The 23,183-nt window shown below is 37.9% G+C and overlaps 1 protein-coding gene across 5 annotated transcripts in view; it reads right to left on the bottom strand.

The window, feature by feature from the left end:
* Positions 1 to 3,471: 3,471 nt before the first annotated feature.
* Positions 3,472 to 23,183, bottom strand: part of Pcmtd2 (protein-L-isoaspartate (D-aspartate) O-methyltransferase domain containing 2) — a 20,028-nt gene continuing 316 nt past the window's right edge. The window contains exons 2-8 of one of the 5 annotated variants that reach the window (XM_031373170.1): positions 19,788 to 19,969; positions 18,489 to 18,819; positions 16,303 to 16,405; positions 13,995 to 14,166; positions 9,341 to 9,464; positions 5,553 to 5,973; positions 3,472 to 4,220 (exon numbers count right to left, since the gene is read on the bottom strand). In XM_031373170.1, coding sequence (XP_031229030.1) covers positions 5,600 to 5,973; positions 9,341 to 9,464; positions 13,995 to 14,166; positions 16,303 to 16,405; positions 18,489 to 18,795 — 1,080 coding nt within the window. In that variant the 5' untranslated portion in view covers positions 18,796 to 18,819; positions 19,788 to 19,969 and the 3' untranslated portion in view covers positions 3,472 to 4,220; positions 5,553 to 5,599. Of the gene's footprint in view, positions 5,974 to 6,550; positions 7,334 to 9,340; positions 9,469 to 13,994; positions 14,167 to 16,302; positions 16,406 to 18,488; positions 18,820 to 19,787; positions 19,970 to 23,183 lie in introns of those variants that run through there. The other 4 variants (XR_004119072.1, XM_031373169.1, XM_031373172.1 and 1 more) reach the window with 4 other exon arrangements.

Raw genomic sequence — 23,183 nt, 5'->3', positions numbered from 1 at the left:
AAGGAAAAAGAAAAAGAAAAAAATCTTTCTGCCATTCAATTAGACATCACTTTCAAACATGGATGGTACCTTGTAAAAACTAACTTTACCTTCATTGTTTGGCATTAAAGGTGTGTACTAAGGGCGTATCTATATTCCAAACAGTAGGAGTTAGGCTGAGTGCTAAAGGCTGAGCCACACCACAACTAGAAACAGGTTTTTCCAGTAAACAACACAATCCCAGAGTTCACAAGGTGATTTTTAAAAAGACTGCAAAAATGAACCTGAAGTTCCACCATCCAGCTTCCAACCTTAGTCCTGAAGAGCTGACCTAAAAATACAGCAGGATGGTGGAGATTCCAACACAGTAACAGCCTGAGCAACATCAGGCAAGGTCTACCATGTAGATATTGGAAGCCAGTGCTCAGCACATGCTCAATTCTCCTGGTCACTTGTGTGTCTCTTTATTCCTAAATATTTGCAGGTGAGGAGGCTAAAGCATGGAGCTCCCAGCTCAGGTCTCTGCTGGTTAACTCTAAGAGAGACTGTGCCTGTTTCTTTGAGGGATTCTTGGAGAGATGATAATTTAGTGGCTCTGATCAAGTCTACACCTGGAAAACTATAGGCTATGACGTGAGTTCATAATGGCATCCCCAGCCTGTGCCTGGTAACAGCTTGGAAGTCCAAATACTATGTCTGCTGTTCCTCAACTTAACAGTGAGGTCAGGGTCCAGAACAAAGCTCTAGTACCAGCTGGACCCTCCCTCTAGTCACAACACTTCCTGTTCTTTATTTTACTAGGAACTGAGAAGCAGCTCAGTTCAGGTGGGAGACCCATCATTATCTTATACAAGGATTCTTGACAGAAGTGTGAAAAGTATGCAAACTACAATCCCACAGGCTAGAAAGGGATTTCAACAAAAGACCTTACAGGATGATCCAGAAAATAAAGTTGAAAGTCAGAGATGATGTACCTTCAGGCAGCCAGAGACTAATACCTTCCCATCACATTGTTATATCCTTAGCGTATCAAAGGGAACTGCTTTTTGTAAAGCCTTTTTGTCTGCAAAACCAGCTCTGGTAAATAGAAATACCTCAACCCACCACTGAAATCACCAAACCCTGTGTGGTGGCTATTTCTGGTTGTCAACTTGACTACATCTGGAATGAACTACAATCCAGAAATGTGAGGGCACACCTGTGATCCAGATTTTGAGGCTGGAAGACAGTTTCTGACCTGGATCTTGACATGGAGATATTTTTTTTTTTTAATTCTATTTACTTAAAATATGTTTTTTTTAAATTAGATATTTTCTTTATTTACATGTAAATTTCTCCATTCCCAGTTTCCCCTCCAAAAAACAAAGAAACATACAAAAACAACAAAAACAAACCCCTGTTGCCTTCCCCCTCCCCATGCCTGCCACCCCACCCTCTCCCACTTATTGGCCCTGTTATTCCCCTACACTGGGGCTCAGAACCTTCACAGGGCCGAGGTCCTCTCCTTCTACTGATGATCAAATTGCAATCCTCTACTATACACATGCTGCCAGAACAATCAGGCCCCTCCATGTTCAGTCCTTGGTTGTTGGTTGAGACCCTGGGAGCTCTGAGGGTACTAGTTAGTTCATATTGTTGTTTGTCCTAAGGGGCTGCAAACCCCTCAGCTCCATGGGTCCTTTCTCTAACTCCTTCATTGAGGACCCTGTACTCAGTTCAATGGATGTCTGTGAGCCTCTACATCTGTATTAGTCAGGTACTGTCAGAGCCTCTCAGGAGATAGCTATATTTAGGCTGGCTTGCCCTTCCTTCAGTCTCTGCTCCATAGTTAATCTCTGCAACTCCTTCCGTGGGTATTTGGTTCCCCCTTTTAAGAAGGAATGAAATGTCCACCTTTTGGTCTTCCTTCTTCTTGAGTTCCTTGTGGTTTGTGGGTTGTTCTTCCTGTATTCCAAACTTCTGGGCTAATAACCACTTACCAGAGAGTGCATACCGTGTTTGTTCTTTTGTGATTGGGTTACCTCACTCAGGATGATATTCTCCAGATCCATTCATTTACCTGACATGGAGATCCTGAGGCATAGTAGCCATGAAAAGCTTAGGCCCAGGCAAGATAGTACACACCTTTAATCTCAGGAGACTGAGGCAAGCAGATCTCAACGTCAGGTTGGGACAAAGCAAGTCCCAATCTGAGCCACACCTTCAGCTGGAGGCCTACATAAGAACATTGGAAAAAGGAAGATTCACTTTTCTTCCACTGTTTGCACTTACTTGCCAGCACATCTGTTGGAACCTACTTCTACGGAAGACCAGCTGAAACAACTAGCCTCGTGAGACTGAGCAACTACTAGATTCTTGGATTTCCCATTGTTGGGTCAGTTGGACTATAGTCTGTAAGTCATTACAATAAATATTCTTAATATATAGAGGCATGCCATAAATTGGGTGACTTTAGAGAACTCTTACTAATACACCTTGTGAATTTATTATTAGTCAGTAAACCGCAACATTGTTGAAACACAAATGTCTTCATCTATGTTTCTAACATGGGGCACTCACCACCTCTAGGCCTCAGCCCTTTCTTGATTTTCACCTTTACCATAGACCCTTGACCTATCTATCATAAGTGAGCAAAAAAATTTTTTCAGAAAAAAAAAGTTGTCTTCCTGTAATTGCTTTTCTTGTTTTTTGAAACAGTATCCTACTATGTAGCCCAGGCTAGCCAGGAGCTCACAATCCAAATGCCTTACTACCAAAGTGGTAGGACTATATGTGTGTGTCACCTACCCATATGGTCTAATGATTCTTGCTGTTCCATATCTGTTCTGTCTCCATGACATCATTACCTTCCTGTTTCTATCACTAGTTCAGACCCTTCAATCCATTTGGTTCATCAATTCCTTATGTTCAGTTTTCAGTTAAGTCTCAAAACTCAGAATTCAAATTTATCACTGGCATACAGGTTCTATATAAAAACATTTATACATGAGTATGAGTCTACACAAGAACCATACTAATTACAGCAAATACTGAATGTATTGCTTTCCCTTTAACATTCTCAAAATATGAGCAAATGATTAAAATGGCAAAAAAAGATGTTCAATTTGTCTATTCCAATTCACATTTTTAATTATGAACAGTAGGTAACGTTTCTTCTATCTTATACAAGTATTATAAATTAAACAAGTATCTGGTGAAGGAAAATTTAATAAGGAAAAAGAGGTTTATTAGTAAAAACTGTTTTTAAAGATTTATTTGCTATGCATGTGTATTTTGCCTGCATGTACGTAAGTCACCACATGTGTGCCTGGTGCTAATAGGAATTCAGAAGAAGGAGTAAGATCCCATGGAACTGGAGTTACAGACAGTTGTGAGCTACCATGTGGGTGCTAAGAACTGAACCTGGATCTTCTACATGAGTCTTCTCTCCAACCCCACTATGAAGTCTTAAAAAGAATGTAATCAAGAATTCCATACTCAACACAGAAGCAATACTTAGAATAAAATGTCTTAACACTTTTTTATTGATTCATTTGTTTTTACCCATGTTTTACCTCATTAAAAAAAAATCAGTGTTTCTAATTTCTTGAGTTTTAAATCTATTTTTATGTACAACTTTGATTCTTATATTACAACAGAAGTCACATGTTTAAAAATACCCACTCCTTAAAACATGGCCATTGTCAGCATTTTGTTTACAATACAGATCCTGAAGACAAACATTTGACTATATTAAGACTTATTAGTCTGAAAACAAGAATGTGGGATATTATTGTATATATCATTGGTATAAAATGAATTCTGGCAGCAAAGTGTTTATGAGAAAATTTAAATTTTCCCTGGTAGTATAAGATAAAGGCCAATCTATTTCTCACTTGTTACAACTATATTTCACTGAATTATGGTTTAAAATCACAAAGTGATAAAATAAATACAAAATGCTAAGAAAATTTTAACATATAAAGGGAAAATGTCTTATGCATTGTAATTTTTTAAAAGTCCAGCATAAAGGCAAATGTGGCTTTTCAAAATGTAGCCCATATTCAATCACAGGAAAAATTCAATCAATCCACCTAATATACAAACTTCACAGGTATCATTTATTTAATTTTATGTCCAAAATTTTCCAGGTAACATAAAAGTCTAGCTAACATCAAGAGTTAGAGTTAATTAGAGTTAACATCAAGAACGATCTGCGAACTACAAACATTTGCAAGTCAAGTTAGAGCATGCATTTCTCTCTGAAAGAAAAGAAGCCCAAATTGGAGTTAAAAGGCAAGTAAAAACAACTATGAACTTTCTTTAAATAGCTTATATTTAAAGTCAGGTAAGTGCACATTATATTTATAATGTAGGGTATTGTATGTTTTCCCAGCTATACATGCAGACTATAATGTGTGGTAAAAATGATTCAACTAACTTGAAAAAAAAAAAGAAGAACCAAAATACCCATTTAAGCTGGAGAAATCACAGAACTATCAAATTTCTCCCTGCAAGCCACATGAGACTAAGCTAAAAGTAAATCATAAAATCTCAGTACTTAATCCTAAATTAATACTCTAATTTGGGCTTATTATTAACAATTAACACTACTCTTTTCTTTGGGCTAGAAAAAAATTATTTTTTAAGAGCCAGCTTTTAGAATCAGCAATGTAACTTCAAGTCCTGCTCTCTGACAGCCAGAAAGGTTGCCTTTAAAAAAAAAAAAAAAATTGATAGTTCTCAACACCCATGGCCTGGAGATAATAGACTTCACAAGTCACTAAGTTAAACTGTTCTAATGCAATGGAGCTAGTAAAATACATATATCTGTTCTTAAGAAAATTTACAAAACTAACAATTTTTCCCCCAGAATTATAAAAGATAAAAATCTATGACCTGGTATTCTAATATGATCAAAGAAGTCAAGAAGCATGGGCTTTCTGTAACACTGCAGTCTCTCCACCTGCACTGAAAATTCTCGTGTAAATACCTTAGAACTGTTCTGGTCTTTGCAGTTCAGTGACTCATGAATCACTGCTATGGTTCAGGAAAAACTTTTCCTCTCAGAAAAAGAGATTACTTGATGGTGGTTGCTATAAGTATCAGAAGGGGTCAGGGGAGGCTACACATTATCCCTCTTTTGGCATCTCATTTTCTTTTCCTTTAAAAAATTATGGTTGATATTTCACATAATATTTGATTAGTTTGATTTAAATAAGGGAGGACTTTCAACATTTCCCAACCTAGAAAAAGGCAAAAGTAGAACTCAATGCCAGCAACAGAACCATCACATAAAATTCAAGCTGAGTGATGGTATTCCACACCTTTACAGACTTGCCCCTTGCTTCACACAGGATCCAATCAAATTTAGCTCAAGTCTCAATGTGAAAGTCTGCCTGCATAAGGAGCAGACATCATGCAGTTCCCAATGAGTTCAAGTTACTGTAGAGCCAAAAAGATGCACACCCTACCCACCCCCAAGGAAAATAATTCTATGCAGTTTCTTGTTAGACTGTGCTTAAATAAATCACACCATTACATGGAAAGTTTTAGAGGATAGACAGGAACCAAGAAAGGGAAAAGACATGTACCTGGCCAGCAGTTTCCTCTGGATATCCTGGTCCCACTCTCCCACAGTTCACTTTTCCCTGTAATACAGCAGGTAGTACTTCAGGGGGTCAGGCAATGGGAGGCGTAGTACCCTCTGACGAAGGAAGTTCACTGGTGGCTCAGGCTTGGCCTCCCGTAAGGTCCTCTCTGCCACTTCCCGCCGATCCTCCTCTGCATCCTCACAGCTGGTGTCATCAGAGGGGTTGGAAATTCGACTGGCAAAAACTTCTTTGTCCAAAAAGACAATGGTCTCCATTCTGCGGCGACGGACTCGCCTTCTTTTAAACATAGGTGTGTTCTTCAGGCCACCTCCTCTGGTGGCTTCCTGGCGCATAGCCCTCTTGATGCTGCCACGGATAGCAAGCCGGGCCAGGTCCTGTAGGCTGCGTACAGCTGGTGGTGCTGTGGACAGGGGCAGAGCCTGTGGGCATGGGTGGGGCCAACCCACACCTAACTTGCTGAAAGGACTTCAAAAAGGGGAGCATTCTAACCAAATAGGAACCAAAGGTCTACTTTGCACCACATGTGTTTCTCAAAAGCTTTGCAAATATACTAGTTCTTAACTCTGAAAAGGAAAGAAATACTGTCTAGATGATCAGTGATAAAATTTATAACCTTAGGGGGTTTGTTCTCACAGCCTAGTTTATAACTCTATTTATTCTGCTCAACGACATAATAGCATCCACTCAATAATACAGCAATCTACATTTCTAACATCCTTTTATATACTTTAATAGTTTTACATTGAGTTTAAATACATTAAACAGAAAATCTAAATTACTTTTTTCCCTCCAGGACACATAACCTTCAAGCAAGAGGCTACTCTACAGAGGGGACTCTCATGCTATCTGCAACATTTGTAACCAAAATCATAATCCCTGCCTAGAACCCACCAATATCTTCTGCCTTGCAGAAATGCAAGAAATGTTAGACAAAGTTCTAACAACAATCAGTACCTCCCCCCTTTTCTTGAGGCACCAACCCTTCCCTCTTGTCTTTTGTCTCTGAAAACATGGGCATGTGCTCTCCCCGCAAGATGGAGCTATGATCTTACCTGCATCCTGTCATTCTACTGAGCAGTTAAGGCTTTATATCTCAACAATAAATGACCTGTAGTATATCCTGCTCTCATCAATTCAATTAAGAAAAGATTAGTTCCTGAACATTTGCAATCTAGCTGTTTCCCCAAGATGCTAAAACAGTCTCATCACTGGCCACTGGGCTCCCAGGTATCACCTCTGACCTGTCCAGCATTCTCTGAAGGCCACCAGGAAACTGATGCAGTTCAATATGGCTGGGTTCATAGTCTTTCTCTATGACTTGACTTCTCTTAGGTCTTGTGACACTCCCAGAGGCTCAGTGTCCACTCTACTCCTCTCTCAGTATGACTACTAATCCTTGGTTTAACTTCTATTCTGTAAATTTAAATAATATAGACCAGTTCCCCAAGTTGAAACTCAGTCCCAATCAGGTCCAACCTACCCCAGACTCAGCACAATACCTTAGGCTCTCCTGTTCTTCCTCAGAAAGGTCATGTGTCCCAGAACCCTTCCTGTTGAGAGGCTGATGATGTCTCAATCTTTTTCTCTTGCATGATAGGGAAAACCTCATCAACTTCCTGCCTGATTTCTGCCTCCAACCTGCATGCATGCCACTTAGGAGGATGCTCCAGGCAGTGCATGTCCAAGCTGCGTGGTCTCTTTGTATGCTGGCTTTGCTATATGGTTTCTCTTATTCCCTTGGTCTCATCAACTTCAGTGATCTAGAAAAAATAGAAACTACAAACATCCTGCCCAACTGATCACTTTAGTAATTCTAACCAAATCACACAAATGTTTATTACTCAACATTCACAGTGAGCATTTCAGGAGGCAACACATGCCTAAGGTTCCTAGCTAGGCTTGACAAATTCTCATACAGAAACAGTCATTTTTAACTAGATTTTCAAAGTCTTCCAAATGTTTTCATGAATTCTTGTATTCCAAACCAGAGGATGTGCCAGAGGATGGTGCATTTCCTTAGTATGGGCCACATTTGTTTAAACAACAAAATTTCAGAGCACCAATCTGACAAATTCACCCTACAAATGATTGACAGGATTATGCCTATATAAATGTACAGCATCTTCAATAATATCTGAAGTTCTCCAAAGCCACACAGTGAATTAAAACCCAACCTACATTCAAGTCAGTTTCTCCAACATATCCCACAATGACTACACCATTTAATGTATGTCCCAAAATTTGCCCGATTCTACCTTTCTACTCCTCTCTGTAACTATTAAGGTTTTCTACCATTTTTATAAGTTCCCCATAATAATAACTGAATATGAAAATTAAAGGGTTAGATTACATGCTGATGAGCAACAGCTATAGAAATTAATCAAGTTTTTCTTCCTAGCCTCTGCTCCCAGAATGAATAATTATTCTCTGAGACTAATTATTCATTGACAGATGACTTGGCTGTAAGTTTTGGCTTGTTCTCTGACTTGTTCTTAACTCATTATCCCTTTTATTCTAACTTGGGTTCAGTTTCATGGCTAGTTTCTTCTCCTTGTCTTTGTACATCCATCTCAAGAGTTCTTGGGGTAAAATTTCCCTTTATTCCATTCTGAGTTCAGCTATTTGCTAGTTTACATCTGACTCCTCAGCATTTCAGCTCAAATCTTCCATGCCTCTCATTATTTCTCAGAATTCTCTCTCCCTGCTGGATGTCTGACCTCTTATTTCCTGCCTCAGCTTACTGGCCATAAGATTTTTTATTGACAGGGGATGCATACTAAGATATTCTCTCTACACCTCTCTTAAGAAAATTTCCTTTCACCCTGAACATAACGAAGCACAACATAACATCATCCTCTACATAACTTCCCTCATCATTCCAAGCTCTTTGTATGTTTCATTGTTGCTGGTTATCAAATGTAAAGGCTTTGTCTATGCTACCTCACACAGAAAGCAGGACAATTTGGTAAATGATTCTCCACTGAAGTATTTTTGGAAGAAATTAACAAAAATGTATGGGTTAGAACTATTTATAATTCATATTCAGTCTCTCTCTCTTATACACAGACAGACAGACAGACAGACAGACAGACAGACACACACACACACACACACACACACACAATTTTCCAAATGTTTTAAGTGATCAGAAAGTATGATGAACAGTTTTCATTTGGAAATCCTTAATCTTCATCATTTTAAAATCTTATTTATAATCTTCACTTGGAAATCCTAAATCATCACTTGGAAATCCTATTTTTGTAAAAGATGTTTTAAATATGAAACAAACATCAGGATGAAAGTCAGCCTACATTAGCTCCATGTACAGCCTGCATCTTAAGAGATGTAAACACAAAGCATGTGAGGCTACACAAAATTTCTCAGTCACACAGCAGAACAGGTTCCTCACCCATATTTGCTTAAAGCAGCATGAGACAGGTACTGTGAGGAAGAGAGCTGTAATCAAGTAAGAATTCCCAGAAAGCAAGGCAAACTGCTTACGATTCCCAAAATAAGCTCCTTTTGTGTGTGTGTGTGAATCTGCTACTCTCAAAAGCATGACCAGACATTTTATAGATTTAAAAGAAGATTAAAATCATCAAGATGAACTAAAAAGAGATACTTTAAAAATATCTAAAACATCCTGTATAATTTGAGGATGCAACAGGGGAGGTTAACACTCTTTAATATCAAAAGGTTTCTTGTACATTTTGTCTCTATTCTTACTTTAAACAAAGAAAAAAGACAGATAGGATATTCATACTCACGTAGCTGGACAAGTCTGGACTGTCCTGACTCTGAACGGCAAGGCTGGACCAGAGGGGCAAAGGAAACAGCCAGAATCTTTTTTGTTTCCCAAGCAGAAGGGCCTGTGCGTGTTATCTTGGTCAACTATCTCAAAGACAAAACAAAAATATCCAAAGGATTTGGCAACTAGACAAAGTGTAATCATTTCTATATAGCAAATCTAAATATGAAACAGCCTGTCTATATACACCTAATGTGACATGACTAACAACTTATATCAATATTCTTGTAAAAATGCTAAGCATGAACATACTCAAGCTCCTTGACCTAACTTCTGTTTATAAGAAACACAAATGATAAGTCAGTTAAAGAACTACAAGAAAAAAATAAAAAGACAAAGATAAGATTTATACAAATAACTTTTTAGGGTTCTTCAAAACAGTGGCTGAAGGTAAGCTGGGGAGGGCCTGTCCTCAGTAAAACTAACCAACAGCTACCCTGAATTCTATGTGGTGCTATCAGGAGTACAGCTGCAACGGCATCTAAGGCACAAAACTGTCTGAGCTTTAAGCCATCTGCACCTGCAATAGCTAGAGGACAGGAGAGGCCCAAATGCCAGATGCTAAAACCTTGTTGCTGTGATTTTCATCAACATTAATGGGTCATACGAGATACCTAAGGCAACTGTCCTTATTCTCGCTGACAGCACTTCAGGGGTACAGTGGGATATGCTAGCTGATACACAGCAGTGTGGGTCGTCAAAGCACTTTATATTATAGGATTAGTACCAAAGAATCCAATTAAACTACACAGCCTCTGTGTGTTCAATGTGACTAGGACAGTCTACAAATGCCCTTAATAGGTCATAAAACTGAGAAGATTATATGATTATCTTTTCTAAAAACATCTAACCCAGAAACTCATCCAAAACTAAGATTCTCTAAAAGGATTAAGCAGTACAATTGCTAAAGATTAATTATATTCAGAACAGATTTTTTTCAGAAAATTTTGAAGATTTTTTAACTTATGTGTCAGTACTCTTAATAGTCCAGTAGAGACTATCAGATTCCCCTAAATCTATAGTTTTTAGACCTTCATGAGTTTTCTGAACTCAAGTCCTCTGTAAGACCAGTATTTACCTAACTCCTGAGCCATCTTTTTATCACCAGAAACTTAAAAAAAAAAAAAAAAAGCTATTTTATTATTTTTTACATGTGTGGGTGTTTTGTTTGTATGTTAGCATGTGTACTTGGTGTGTACCTACTACTTGCCAGAAAAGAGTTTCAGATCCTGTAGAACTGGGGTTACAGATGGTTGTGAGCCACTGTGTGGGTGTTGGGAATTGAACCCAGGTCAATTCCTTCCTTTGGAAGAACCTAATTAACCACTGAATCATTTCTCCAGCCCCTTCAGAAACTTTTTTTTAGAAAAAGGAGAGTTCTAGCTATAATGATCACCAAATATTTAACTATATAATACATAAATATATGAGACCTTAAAACTATAAACCTGTATTTCATAATCTACATGAACAAATAAATAGTATGAGAATGTCTACCCTCTTCAAGTTAATCTAGAGCTAAAATGATCTCAATCAAAATTTTGTAGTGACAATAAAAATATTAACAAAACTTATTAGTTACCTCCCTTTGTCAAAAAGTCATTATTTAGAAAATTAATAAGCTAACAATAACTAAAATTTATCTCTGAAGTACAGGAGGACCAAATCACTAATAGTAGTTTTCTCTTTATCAAAATTAACCAGCACCTAAATACAGAGAAAAAAGAAAAAGAAAGAAAGAATTTAAATATATCATTCTATTGTTCTTAATAAAACAATGAATCAGGCTGAGTCATTCCAGTCATTCTACAATGTAAACAGAAAAGCTTCTTATGCCATAAACTTAAGTGGAGCTTGTCTTCTAGATCTACATCCAAACAACTGTATACCAAAAATATTCAGAAAGTAAATAATGTATCACTGAACATGTACAGACTTTATCATTCCCTAAGCAACATAGTAAATAACTAATAGCAGTGACACTCTATCAGGTATTTCAAGTAATTTGGAGGCACTATAAAATACAAAGGAGGACATATGTAAGTTATATGCCACTAACACTCTATGAGTTTTTTGTCTTTTGGTTTTTTTGTTTGTTTGTTTGTTTGTTTCCGAGACAGGGTTTCACTGTATAGCCCTGGCTGTTCTGGAACTCACTCTGTAGACCAGGCTGGTCTCAAACTTAGAAATCTGCCCGCCTCTGCCTTCCAAGTGCTGGGATTAAAGGCATACGCCACCACTGCCAGGCTTCTATATGATTTTATAAAAGGATGTGAGGCATCTGCACATTTTGTCATGAGTGGAAGAAAGTGGTCTTATAATCAATCCTTTGTATACTGAAGGTAAATGTCTATTTTAATACATGGCTTATATTCTTGTGTTCTTCTCCATCAAAATATATGCGGCCTCTAGATCTAATTGCCAATAGGTAGAAAATACAAAGGACAGAAGAATATGTAATCCACCACCACATAGATCTATGGGCTAGAAATTCCAAAGTGTAGGAAATACTTTAAGACCAAAAACCTAGTCCCCTGAACAAATCAGTTGCAAAGAAAATATGAGGAAAAAAAAAACCCAAGAGATTAAAAAATAAGAAGGACTAGGATAACGGCCCAGTTGGTAAAGTGCTTGCCATGCAAACATGAGAACCAAAGCTCCAATCCCCAGCACTCCAATACTAGGCAGGTAGTGTGGTTCACCTGTAACTCCAACACTCAGAAGATAGAGACAGGAGATCCCCAGAGCAAGATGGCTAGCTAGATTAGTTGAACTGGTGAGCTCTGGGTTAAAGTGAGAGATCCTGCCTCAATACATAAGGTGGGAAACAACCAAAGAGGACACATAGGTCAATTCTCTGGCCTCCATATGCATGTGTTCACACATACATACAAACTGGTACCCACCCACATGTGGTGGCATATCATAACATACATACACACACACACACACACACACACACACAAACTAAGAGATTTATCAACTAAATGCAACTCATAAACATCAAAATGATATTCAAAATTAAATGACTTAAAATTACATTCATGAACTCTCTTAAGTAAAGCACTGTAAGTTACAAGCTAGTCTATACAAGAAAATTTTTGAAAAGGGAGGAATGTATAAAATACTTTCTATCAAAGTATTATGCAAGTATACTAACAAGATCAAAATTGACAGACGCCATCTAGGAAAGGCTAAGGCAATCAAATGAGTTTTCTGACAATGGCTCATCATTCTGTGAGACTGTGAAGGGGAGCTCTGAGAATGCAGGGCCCTTAGAGACTTCATCCCAGGATTGTTCTTGCTGTTGATATACCTTTCCTGTCACTATTACACAGCCTAATGATTCCTGGGCATCAGCCCACCCTATTGGGCAGACTTTCTGTAGATCAACATGAAGATGTATTCTCCTGTAGTACTTCTGTGTAGACAAATTGATGATTGCATAATTCCTGATAATGATTTTATAGTATTCCTAAATTTATACAAGTAAATTCAAGCCTTCTATAGAATAAAAGCTGCAAATAGAGCTCTGTAAACTTTCATGTGTCATGGGCCAATTAAGCTAGAAAAAAAAAAACAGGCTTGGAACAAATGTTCAATCAAGGAAAACATTCCTTCTAGGTTAAGAACAAAGTCACTATCTGGTAACTAAAGGTCATAAACTGGAAATGGACAATTTATTGTAGGTGCAAGGATAAGAAATAAAATATTGACTAGCTTATCTATACAAAACTTCAAAATAATAAGACACAAAGCAGATGATTTGTCTCTTGACAAAAACCATGCTAATTTATGACATAAAAATTATTGCTTTAAACTTATAATTCTGTTGTAACTCCTTACACCTTATCAATCCATGACATGAATTATTGCCTTAAACTTACTATCAACTTATTGGCATGTAAAAGTATTTAGAAAATCATGTAATTAACCTGATGGTAACCTGATAATTGTATGAGGCAAACTTTTAGAGAAAATATAAATACTAAGAACAGAAATAAAGGTTGTTGGAGTTTCTTTTCACTGCTTCTTTCAGAGTGGGTATTTTTCTTTTCCTTTCTCTCTGGCTCATAAAGAGTTAATAAACTCTGGGCCTCTCACCTGATCAGCAAAGGGCCTCCAGTCAAAGAACCTGAGTAACTAACTTCTTTCTTAATCCCCTGCTGCTATCAGCAGGAGTTTATTGCCAGAAGCAAGCAGCTTTTGGTCACAGAATAGCAAAGAGTTAAAATTAAAAAAGAAAATTTAGCAAAAGTAAGTTACTCTTGCCCCAGCAATTGTCTATGCCACCCATAGTTGCTTGCAGCAGCCTATCCTGGATGCCAGGCTGGTCACTTTAACAAAATAAAAAGGAGCTGGGGTGAAGAGAAGAAAGAAGAAGAGAAGGGAAAGAAGAAAAAACAGGTAGGAGGAAAGAAGAAAACAGAAAGAAAAACAAGTGTAAGAGACAGGAGGTGGGAAAAGGTTCACACATAGTGCACAGTATATGGAAGACCTATGTATAGCTTTCTGCTCCTCTGTTAATAAACTGGCAAAAGCTACTGCAACAGTAGTATACATAAACTGACTTTGGAGAGTATACACAATGTCAGCTGTGTAGAGAACCTGACCTTCTCTTCCAAGGGCATGACAAGGATCCCTCCAACTTTGAGAAGATTTTTCATGTACTCTTCATGTTCTTTCTGCACACCAGCCCCACAATAAACACGATCATACTGACAACAATCTGGAGCAATCTCCAGGCAATTACCAGTTACAAAGGAAGGTTCACAAAAGTCAAATCTGCAAGAAAAAAAGTTTTCTGTAACTATGTATGTCGTTGTAACAAGTCCATAAAAACAAAGTTATGCCTGCTATGTTGGGAACAAGCAAAAGAAACTTATTCTAAGTACTACTATTTTGCTGTCAGACTCCATTTAACCATATGGGAGAAACTAAATTCAAGGTCCCAGGCCCTAGGGGATCTGAGGACTGCCCTATAGCTGAGCAGCTTCTACTGTAAACAGCTGTTTGAGTCCAGACATCTCAAGGACACCTCATCTTGTTGGCAAGGTCAAACAAGTTCATGTCCCCAGGCCTAGGAACAAACACCTATCTCCAAATGTTTTCTTAATTGTCTGTTAACAAGCAAAGAATATAGAAATTGCTGTTATCTAAACCAAGGTGCATAAGTTGTAAAATTATATAATCCATTGCTTGTTATGCCCTAATTAACTACATGCAGGTGACCAGCTCCTTTGTCCCCTTATGATTCTGAGCTCCAGACCTAAAGTCTAACAGAACGAATTAAAGACCTTGAAGCCAGCTGCCCTGGATAAGGCCCAGTCTCCAATGGGTACTCCCTTGTTTAATCTATAATGTTAACATTCAATTGGATCAATGCAGCTTCTCTCAGGTCCCCCCCCACCACCACTTTGTGTTCCCATCCTTTAAAAATGTTGTACGATCTCCCTTCCGGGACGTGGTTCAGATCCTGAACTAGCTGCTTGCCTGGGTGCTCAAAAAATAAAGCTTTCATTTTAAAGCTTCTGTATCTGAAGTGAGTTTTCTGACTTCAACCCCAAACCTAACAACTACAGGTTATGTTTTAATTACAAAATCACGGAACAATGTAACACTCCACAGACCCAAGAGTCAGAAGCTACATTTCCAAATAGAATCATACTATATAAATAGAATCTATATTTATTTATTTATTTGGTTTTTTGAGACAGGGTTTTTCTGTGTAGCCGTGGCTGTCCTGGAATTTACTCTGTAGACCAGGCTGGTCTCGAACACAGAAATCCACCTGCCTCTGCCTCCCAAGTGCTGGGATTAAAGGTGTGCACCACCACTGCTCAGCTATAAATAGAATCTTATACGTTACAAACAAAATAGAAAAAAAGTGAATGTTCCAACATGATCCAAATATAAAGCAACACCAGCCACCATTTTTCACTGCTTCTTTTAATGCTCAGCACTACATTCAGTTGCCTGACAAGCAACTGGAGATTTTATTAGATTTTGATTTATTTATTCATTGTGTGAATTCATCTGTGTATACATATGGGTGCCACAGTATGCATGAAGACTTCAGAGGACAACTTGTGGGGGTCAGTTCTCCTTTCATCAAGTGGGTCCCAAGGATCAAACTCAGGTCATCACTCTGGGCAACAAGTGCCTTTACCTCCTAAGCCATCTCACTAGCCCCAACAGGAGGGTTTTTTTTGGTTTTTGTTTTTTGTTTTTTTAAAAAAAAAAAAAACAAACCAAAACCACTTTCTTTTTTTAAGACAGGCTTTCCTTATTAGCTAGCCTGGAACTTGATATGTAGACCAAGGTGCTCAAACTCACAAAGATCTGCCTGTCTCTGCCCACCACTACTGCCAAAAAACACTTTTTATTCTCTGAAATGTCCACTCTTTCAGGAAACAATTAGGTGATATAAATTTTCTATACTGGAACATGAAAGCTGAGCAAAATAAATTATTTGGGTTTTTTCTCTTACTATAGTAAAATATAGTAAGAGAAAATTTGATGTTTAGTTATAAAACACAAAGCTGTTGAGGTATGGTGACACACGCCTTTAATCTCAGCACACAGAAGACAGAGACAGGTGGATCTCTATAAATTTGAGGTCAACCAGGTTTACATAGCAAGTTCTAGGATAGTCAGGGCTATTCAAAGAGACCTTGTCTCATAAAAGGAAAAAGAAGAAGAAAAAAACAGAAAAAGGAAAAAAAAAAAAAGAAAAACTATAAAGCAATTAATACCAGAGAATATTAAAATAGTAACAAGGGTAGGCACACATATAACCTAGGACCATCCAACCATACTTTATCTATGTTTTCTGGCATATGCATACTAATGAACTGGCTTTTTCTATCAATAATTAACACCTTTTGTTTGAACCAATCAATGAGTAGCATCTGATCATACTTGTCAAAACTGTCACTTGTTCTGATGAAGACATCCAGTTTTTGCTTCGCATACTCAGTCACATCTGAATGAAGCTCCACCCCATGGTTCACACCAAAAGGACCTGAAAGATTTCAGAAAACAAAACTCTTAGAATAAGGAAAAGAACCCTTGCTCACTTGTTTTCTGTACTTTCTTAATTACAACACAGATAATTCTGTAGTGTATAATTACAGAAACCCACAAGGGTTTGAGGTCTCAGCATATTCGTGGCTCTAAACCACCCAAGGGAATCTTTCAATGTGCAATATAGGTTCCATTCACTAACAGTATTTGTTCTGATGCCTTGGCTTCTCAAAAAGCTCTCAAACATTAAAAGAATCATTTGCAAATTGAAAAAAAAAAAAGCAAGAGTAGTAGCTTTTACTAACAAATTTAAAAAACCTGTATTTACATATGAAATTTGTATTAGGATTTATCTATATTTCACAGCACTTTCATTATTACTGCTGGCAGTATCATATGCCACAGTGTCTCCATGCTTACTCTTTTACTAAGTACTAAGGCGTGTGTGTGTGTGTGTGTGTGTGTGTGTGTGTGTGTGTGTGCCACACACGTGGATATAGACACATACATTCACGAATGTTCATGGCAGAAGTCTACATCAGGTTACTCCATGTTACTTTTTTTTAAAAAAGATTTATTGTTATATGTAAGTACATTGTAGCTGTCTTCAGACACAGCAGAAGAAGGTGTCAGATCTCATTACAGATGGCTGTGAGCCACCATGTGGTTGCTGGGATTTGAACTCAGGACCTTTGGAAGAGCAGTCAGTGCTCTTAACTGCTGAGCCATCTCTCCAGCTACCATGTTACTTTTTGAAACAGGGTTGTACTAAATAAACCCAGGGGTCAACAAATCAGATAAAATGGCTAGCCAAGCAAGCCCCTAGAATCCTACCTGCTTTCTAGCTCTGAGAATACAGATACACACTGCTATACCTGGCTTTTTTTTTTTAACATGTGTTCACCTTTATATGATATGAACTCAGGTCTTCATGGAAAAACAGTATTTACAGTGAGCCATCTCCTCAGCTCCTTAGGTGGTGGTGCTGGTGGCTCCTCTTCTTTTTTTGGTTTTGGCTTTCCTTTTTTTTTTTTAATATTTATTTATTATATGTAAGTACACTGTAGCTGTCTTCAGACACACCAGAAGAGAGCATCAGATCTCATTACGGATGGTTGTGAGCCACCATGTGGTTGCTGGAATTTGAACTCAAGACCTTTGGAAGAACAGTCAGTACTCTTACCCACTGAGCCATCTCCCCAAACAGGTTTTAGTTTTTCAAGACAGTATTTCTCTGTGTAGCCCTGGCTGTCCTGGAACTAGCTCTGTAGAACAGGCAGGCCTCAAACTCGCCTGCCTCTGCCTCTGCATCCAGAGTGCTGAAATTAAAGGCATGTGCCACTACCCCACCACCACCACCACCACAAGGCTACACCATTAGGCTCTTTTTAATAGCATTTCTAATATAGGCAGTTTTACTATCTATTCCCCGCCCCCCCGAGTCAAAAACCACTGCCTTAGCCAATAAATTAAGATTAAAAATCATATCAATTAAGAAGAAACACAAGCAACATCTGAAGTCTTTGCCCTACTGTAATGTTTTACATAATGCAGGAATTCAATAGCTCTTTAGCTGATAATCCTGATAATATCATCAGAAATTGCTGTATTCATACATCTATTCTTATAGCTTATAAAGAAAACAGCCTAAATGGCTCCAACTAATAAATCCCTTCCATCTCTGAAAATTCCTTAAAAATACATACTTACTACTCTTTTAGTAGCAAACAACAAAGAGAAACTATTACAAAGAACTTCAACTACCAAAGAATTTTAATGACACTCAAAGGAGGAGATGAGCAAAAGAGTGATTAGATGAAATCATATAAGGTCAAATTTTACAGACCTCTGCTGTTTTCCATCATTCACAGCAGAATCCTGTATAGGTAAGAGAACCCCAGCTCCCCAACTCAGTGCCCACGAGTGGTTATCATCAGTCATCCACCACCTACTTTCAGCTAACTAATAGGAGGACCATGATCTCCACCACAGTATGCAACCAGCCTACAAAATCTTCTATCTAAAGTTAATACCAAGTTGTATTAAGGCAGAGGGGACTAAAGCTCTGTATTCACACTCACCTAGAATGAGCCCCACCATGGAGCTGAGGTAGCCAGTACCACTGCCCAAATTCAGAAATGAGAGCCCAGGCTGCAGATCCAGAGCCTCCATCACCTCCGAGTAGATGCACGGGGCTGAGAGATGAATGTTTCCATGTTTCCATGCCAAGTCTTTGTATGCATTTTCTTTAAATTCTTCAAGATAATAATCTGCTCGATCAATAGCTCGGAAAGCCTGCTCTACTAAGTCCGTCCGGATGTACTGGGCTTCCTTCAAATTATCAATGAGCTCATCGTTGTCCTCACCAGCACTCACAGCACCGCCCATGTTCAAGATTACAACCAAGCAAGACTACAATTAGAATTTTAATAACTACATTAAGGGCAAGAGCAAAGAAAAAGAAATCTCTAAATACATGCTATTTCCAAATTCTCAGTTCTGAATGTAATAAGACAGGGGTATGTTTTGTCAATAACCACTTCACCTCCACAGATGCCAGGATTGGGATTCAGGGTCAAAACCCATGACCCAGGCTCACTGCCTAGAACCTACATAATGTTGAGAGGAGAGAAACTAGTGCCACAGGGTCATTCTCTGATCTCCTCAGGTACACAATGGCATGTGTGAGCCCACACACCATAATTTAATTAGAACAGAACAAAACAAAACATTAGCTCCCCTAGAAATTTAAGCTAACAACAAATAATAAAACATTTGATGTTTAACTGAAATTCAATTTTTAAAAAAATTTTACATTTATTATTTTATTTGGAAAGTATATTTGCTAGCCTATAGGTGCCACAATTTGCAGGAGTGATTCCTAGCAATCAAACTAACCTTTAGCCACTGAGCAACACAGAAATTCAAACTTAAATAATATTCCCACATTAACTTAAGCACTACATCTCAACATACACATAAACTCACCCACAGCAAGTAATCCATCCAATCTACTGATTAAGTTACTCTGATGTTTAAATTTTAGGTAAAAATATTCACAAAACTTTATTCCCAAATAGAACACATTGCGACACCTTATTGTAACAAACATAAAATCAGTTTCAAGGCTAAAGTTTTGCAGTAGAAAGGGTCACTGCCAGCACTCAGTGGCCTACTTTCTATACAGCTTCCTTTTCCTTGGTATCTAAGAAGTATATTTCTTACCTTCTCCTATCCTGTCTTGGTGAAGAAAGCATCCCTTTTAGGTACAACTACTAAAACAATATTCCCTGATCCAGTGAACAAGGAATACTTTTTACCCTGGAAAGGTCTTTTTCTTTCTAGAAAATGAAAAATATCATCCCAAGTTTTATACTGACCTCAGGTGACTTTTCCAAGCTAATGGCTTTATTTCTTAAAAGTTGGTGATGCTGATGTAAACTGCTGAAGGAAAGACTACCAAACCACAGATTAGCAGACTTTCTGAATAAAAACAGCTCCTGTTCAGGAGTTCAAGGTCATCTTCAGTGAGTTCCAGGCCAGCATGGATTATATTAAAAACCTGTCTCAAACAATAACAATAATTATGTCATGGTCCCTGTTCCCAAACTCTTCTCTCTGAAACACTGGAGACAGGCCCTATACACACCTATCCCTAGACACACCGATGTGCACAAATGGTAACAGCAGTGCTAGAGAATTAAGCTTAGGAATGAAAATCAACTACCAGCCACTCTAGCATCTTACAACAAGTTAAAAAAAAAACTTTCTTGATACAAATTCTTTTCCATTTTATGATGAAATAATCCATCTTCATAATCAAGAAAAATATTAGATTTTCAAATCATAGTTCAATTATTAAAATTTAATCTACTTTTCAAGTGAATTCTGAGTCCTTGCCCTAAATTGTAACTAGTCCCTAGTGCTAATAAGCTTGGACTTAATATTAGATAATCCACTTAGTTCTACTGCTACACTACTGATCTAACATAGTCATATTAAAGTTTGGGACACCAGCTGAAAATAGAGTAATGTATCTATATGCTTACAGGCCAATTTAGGAAAGGACCTTTAAAAAACACATGTACTACTGAGTCAAGAAAGCCATCCTCTTCACCCTATCTCAGTTCTACAAATTAACAATCTTCAGCAGGTGCCACATTAGATGTATTTCATTTGTACTAGTCATTTATGTTACTGAATTTTCTTCCTCAAGTGAAAGCTGATTCCATGTTAAAAGAACAGAATTTCAGTTAAAAAAAAAAAAAAAAAAAACAAAGAACAAAACAGCAACCTGTTTTTACAGTTACTACCTACCAGCCAGCACTACATTCAACATCAGAAAGTAAGGCAAGCTGGTCTTAGTTACTAAACTGCTCACAGTCACAGACAGCAAGAGGAGCTGTGGTGAAGCCAGCACTGTTTAGTCAAAGGCTTCTGTTTTGTATATAGCACAGATACAGGTGTTAAAGACTCACAAAAGAACATTCTTTGTTAATTTCTTGTTAATACTTTGATAATCAAGTATAATGTGCATTATACTGGTAAATTGTAATGTGCTGTTTAAGTTTTTTGCAAGTGGATGATAAAAGCGAGGACTCTCCTGTACCAACTCCAGTATGTTTGTTTCTAGTAGTCTCCAAATGTTCTCCAAAGTACCTTTTCCTGGAGCTTGGTGTGTACCTAATTTTATGATAGGGAGAAAGGAAGAACAAAACAGCCCAAAAGTAAAACAATTTGTCCTTGAGAATCGCTAAAAGATTAGCCATTTATACGACTATTGTTTATTGCATGGTATAAAAATGCCTTGGTAGAAACAAGAAGCCAGAAGTTCAGCCATGGAAATCTCAAACATGCAGAGAAGAGAAAGCTCAATTGGTAACTCCAGTTGACTGCCTCAGCTTCTCCAGTTGATTTCTACTAGATGACTGTAAGTGCCCAACTTGATGGTGTTATCTACCTATCTATATATATATATTACCTATCTACCTACCTATATCTACCTATCTATATATCTACATATATATAACTTATCTATTATCTACCTATCTATATATCTACATATATATAATCTATCTATATAGCATCTATCTATATATTATCTACCTATCTATATATCTACATATACATAATCTATCTATATAGTATCTATCTATATATTATCTACCTATCTATATATCTACATATATATTACCTATCTATCTATCTGTTATCTACCTATCTATATATATATATTTTTTTTTAACTTGGAAGCTTCACTTGGGTTCTCTATCAGAAATTCCAAATGGCTGTTTCAAATGGGATTTTAGCAGATGATTTCTGGTGTTACCTTTTGTTTAGTCTTTCAATTGGGTTATCCCAGTCTTCCCTACTAGAGGTGAGGACTCAACTTGATGTTTTCTATCTACTACTTCTGTTACTACTCGCTAGTTCTTTTGCTTGCTACACACACTTAATAAATCCACTCATTTAAAACAGAAAGTGTAACTACTGTAGATCATTCTCTAGACTACACAAAACACCAAGATAGCCCTATCAATTACTTTTGGTGGAGAGTAGGTGAATAATGATGGAGTGTGATACTTAATATTAGCTTTATCTGACAATCTAATGTTGCCTTGCACAGAAGCATCACTACTTGCTGCTGAGATAGATGTGATCAGTCACCATGTCAAAAAAAAAAAAAAAGCCCCAAAACACACTTGAAAATACTCTCTCCAAACCAAATAGTATCACTGCAAAAGAATGCAGAGCAGTAGATTCCAACTGAAGGCAAAGGGTTATTTTAGGGTGTTGTCCTTCCTTCACTGCACTGCACACTTTGCTGCTTGCTGTAATGCTTATTACAGTTCCCACTCAGAACTGATTAACATAGGCCAACAGAAAAGAAGGGCACAGGAAAACACTGAGCAGCCCTAGCTAGCACAAGACTCCAAGTGGACAGCAACAACACAAGTGAAGCTGGACTAAAGAACCCTATTTGATATCTACGCTGCGTTTGAAAAAACTACGATAGTTGACCAACAGTCAAGTGAATGCCATTTTCTTAGGGGATACCTTACTAGGGACATGCATTCTAAACCATCATCCTACCAGCAGAATGAGGGAAATAACTAAGGCTTCTTGTCTTGAAAACCAGAACTCTTGGAGGGTATGTATCAAATGCATACCACTTGTGGTCTGCGTCTGAATGAAAGCCTGACCAATGGTATATGCTGACTAGGGACAATTCCTACTGTTTTATGTGTAGAAAAGCTTTGGGACTACCAGAGTTGAAAAAAAGAAAAATGAGTTTCTTCTTACAAGTCTCCCAGCAAAGTCTCAGAGGAGGGTGGGGAAAAGCCAGGCCAAGAGAGAGACCAAATGCCACCACCTCAAAAGGGCTGAGCCTCTTAAATACCTCGTTCTAGAGACAGCCTACCAGACGTAATGGAGCCCACCTTAGCCATGTCTTCAATAAGAACAGAGAACAACAGTGCAGGGCCCAAGAGAGCAGGGGGCAGCACAGGCCTAGTAAAAAACAAACAAAGGGTGCAGGCCCCTGCGAGTTCTCTCCAGCTACTTTAGGCCTTTCCCCAAAGGGGTCTTTCTTTTCTCCTCCGTAGGATACTCTACTTTCTTCCAAATATCCACCCTAAGTATAATTTGTTTCAAATATTGTCAGTGCCCGACTTGCCCTTGAGCTAATTGCAAACATTTTCTACTTAATCAGAAATAGGTTGTAGATCTAGAGCAAACAGATTCCCGAATTAGCAACAGGCGGCGGGGGGCGGGGG

The sequence above is a fragment of the Mastomys coucha genome, unplaced genomic scaffold, assembly GCF_008632895.1.
Source record: "Mastomys coucha isolate ucsf_1 unplaced genomic scaffold, UCSF_Mcou_1 pScaffold15, whole genome shotgun sequence".
NCBI lineage: Eukaryota > Metazoa > Chordata > Mammalia > Rodentia > Muridae > Mastomys > Mastomys coucha.
Note: the sequence above shows the minus strand (reverse complement) of the source record. Positions and strands in the feature narration are given on the sequence as shown.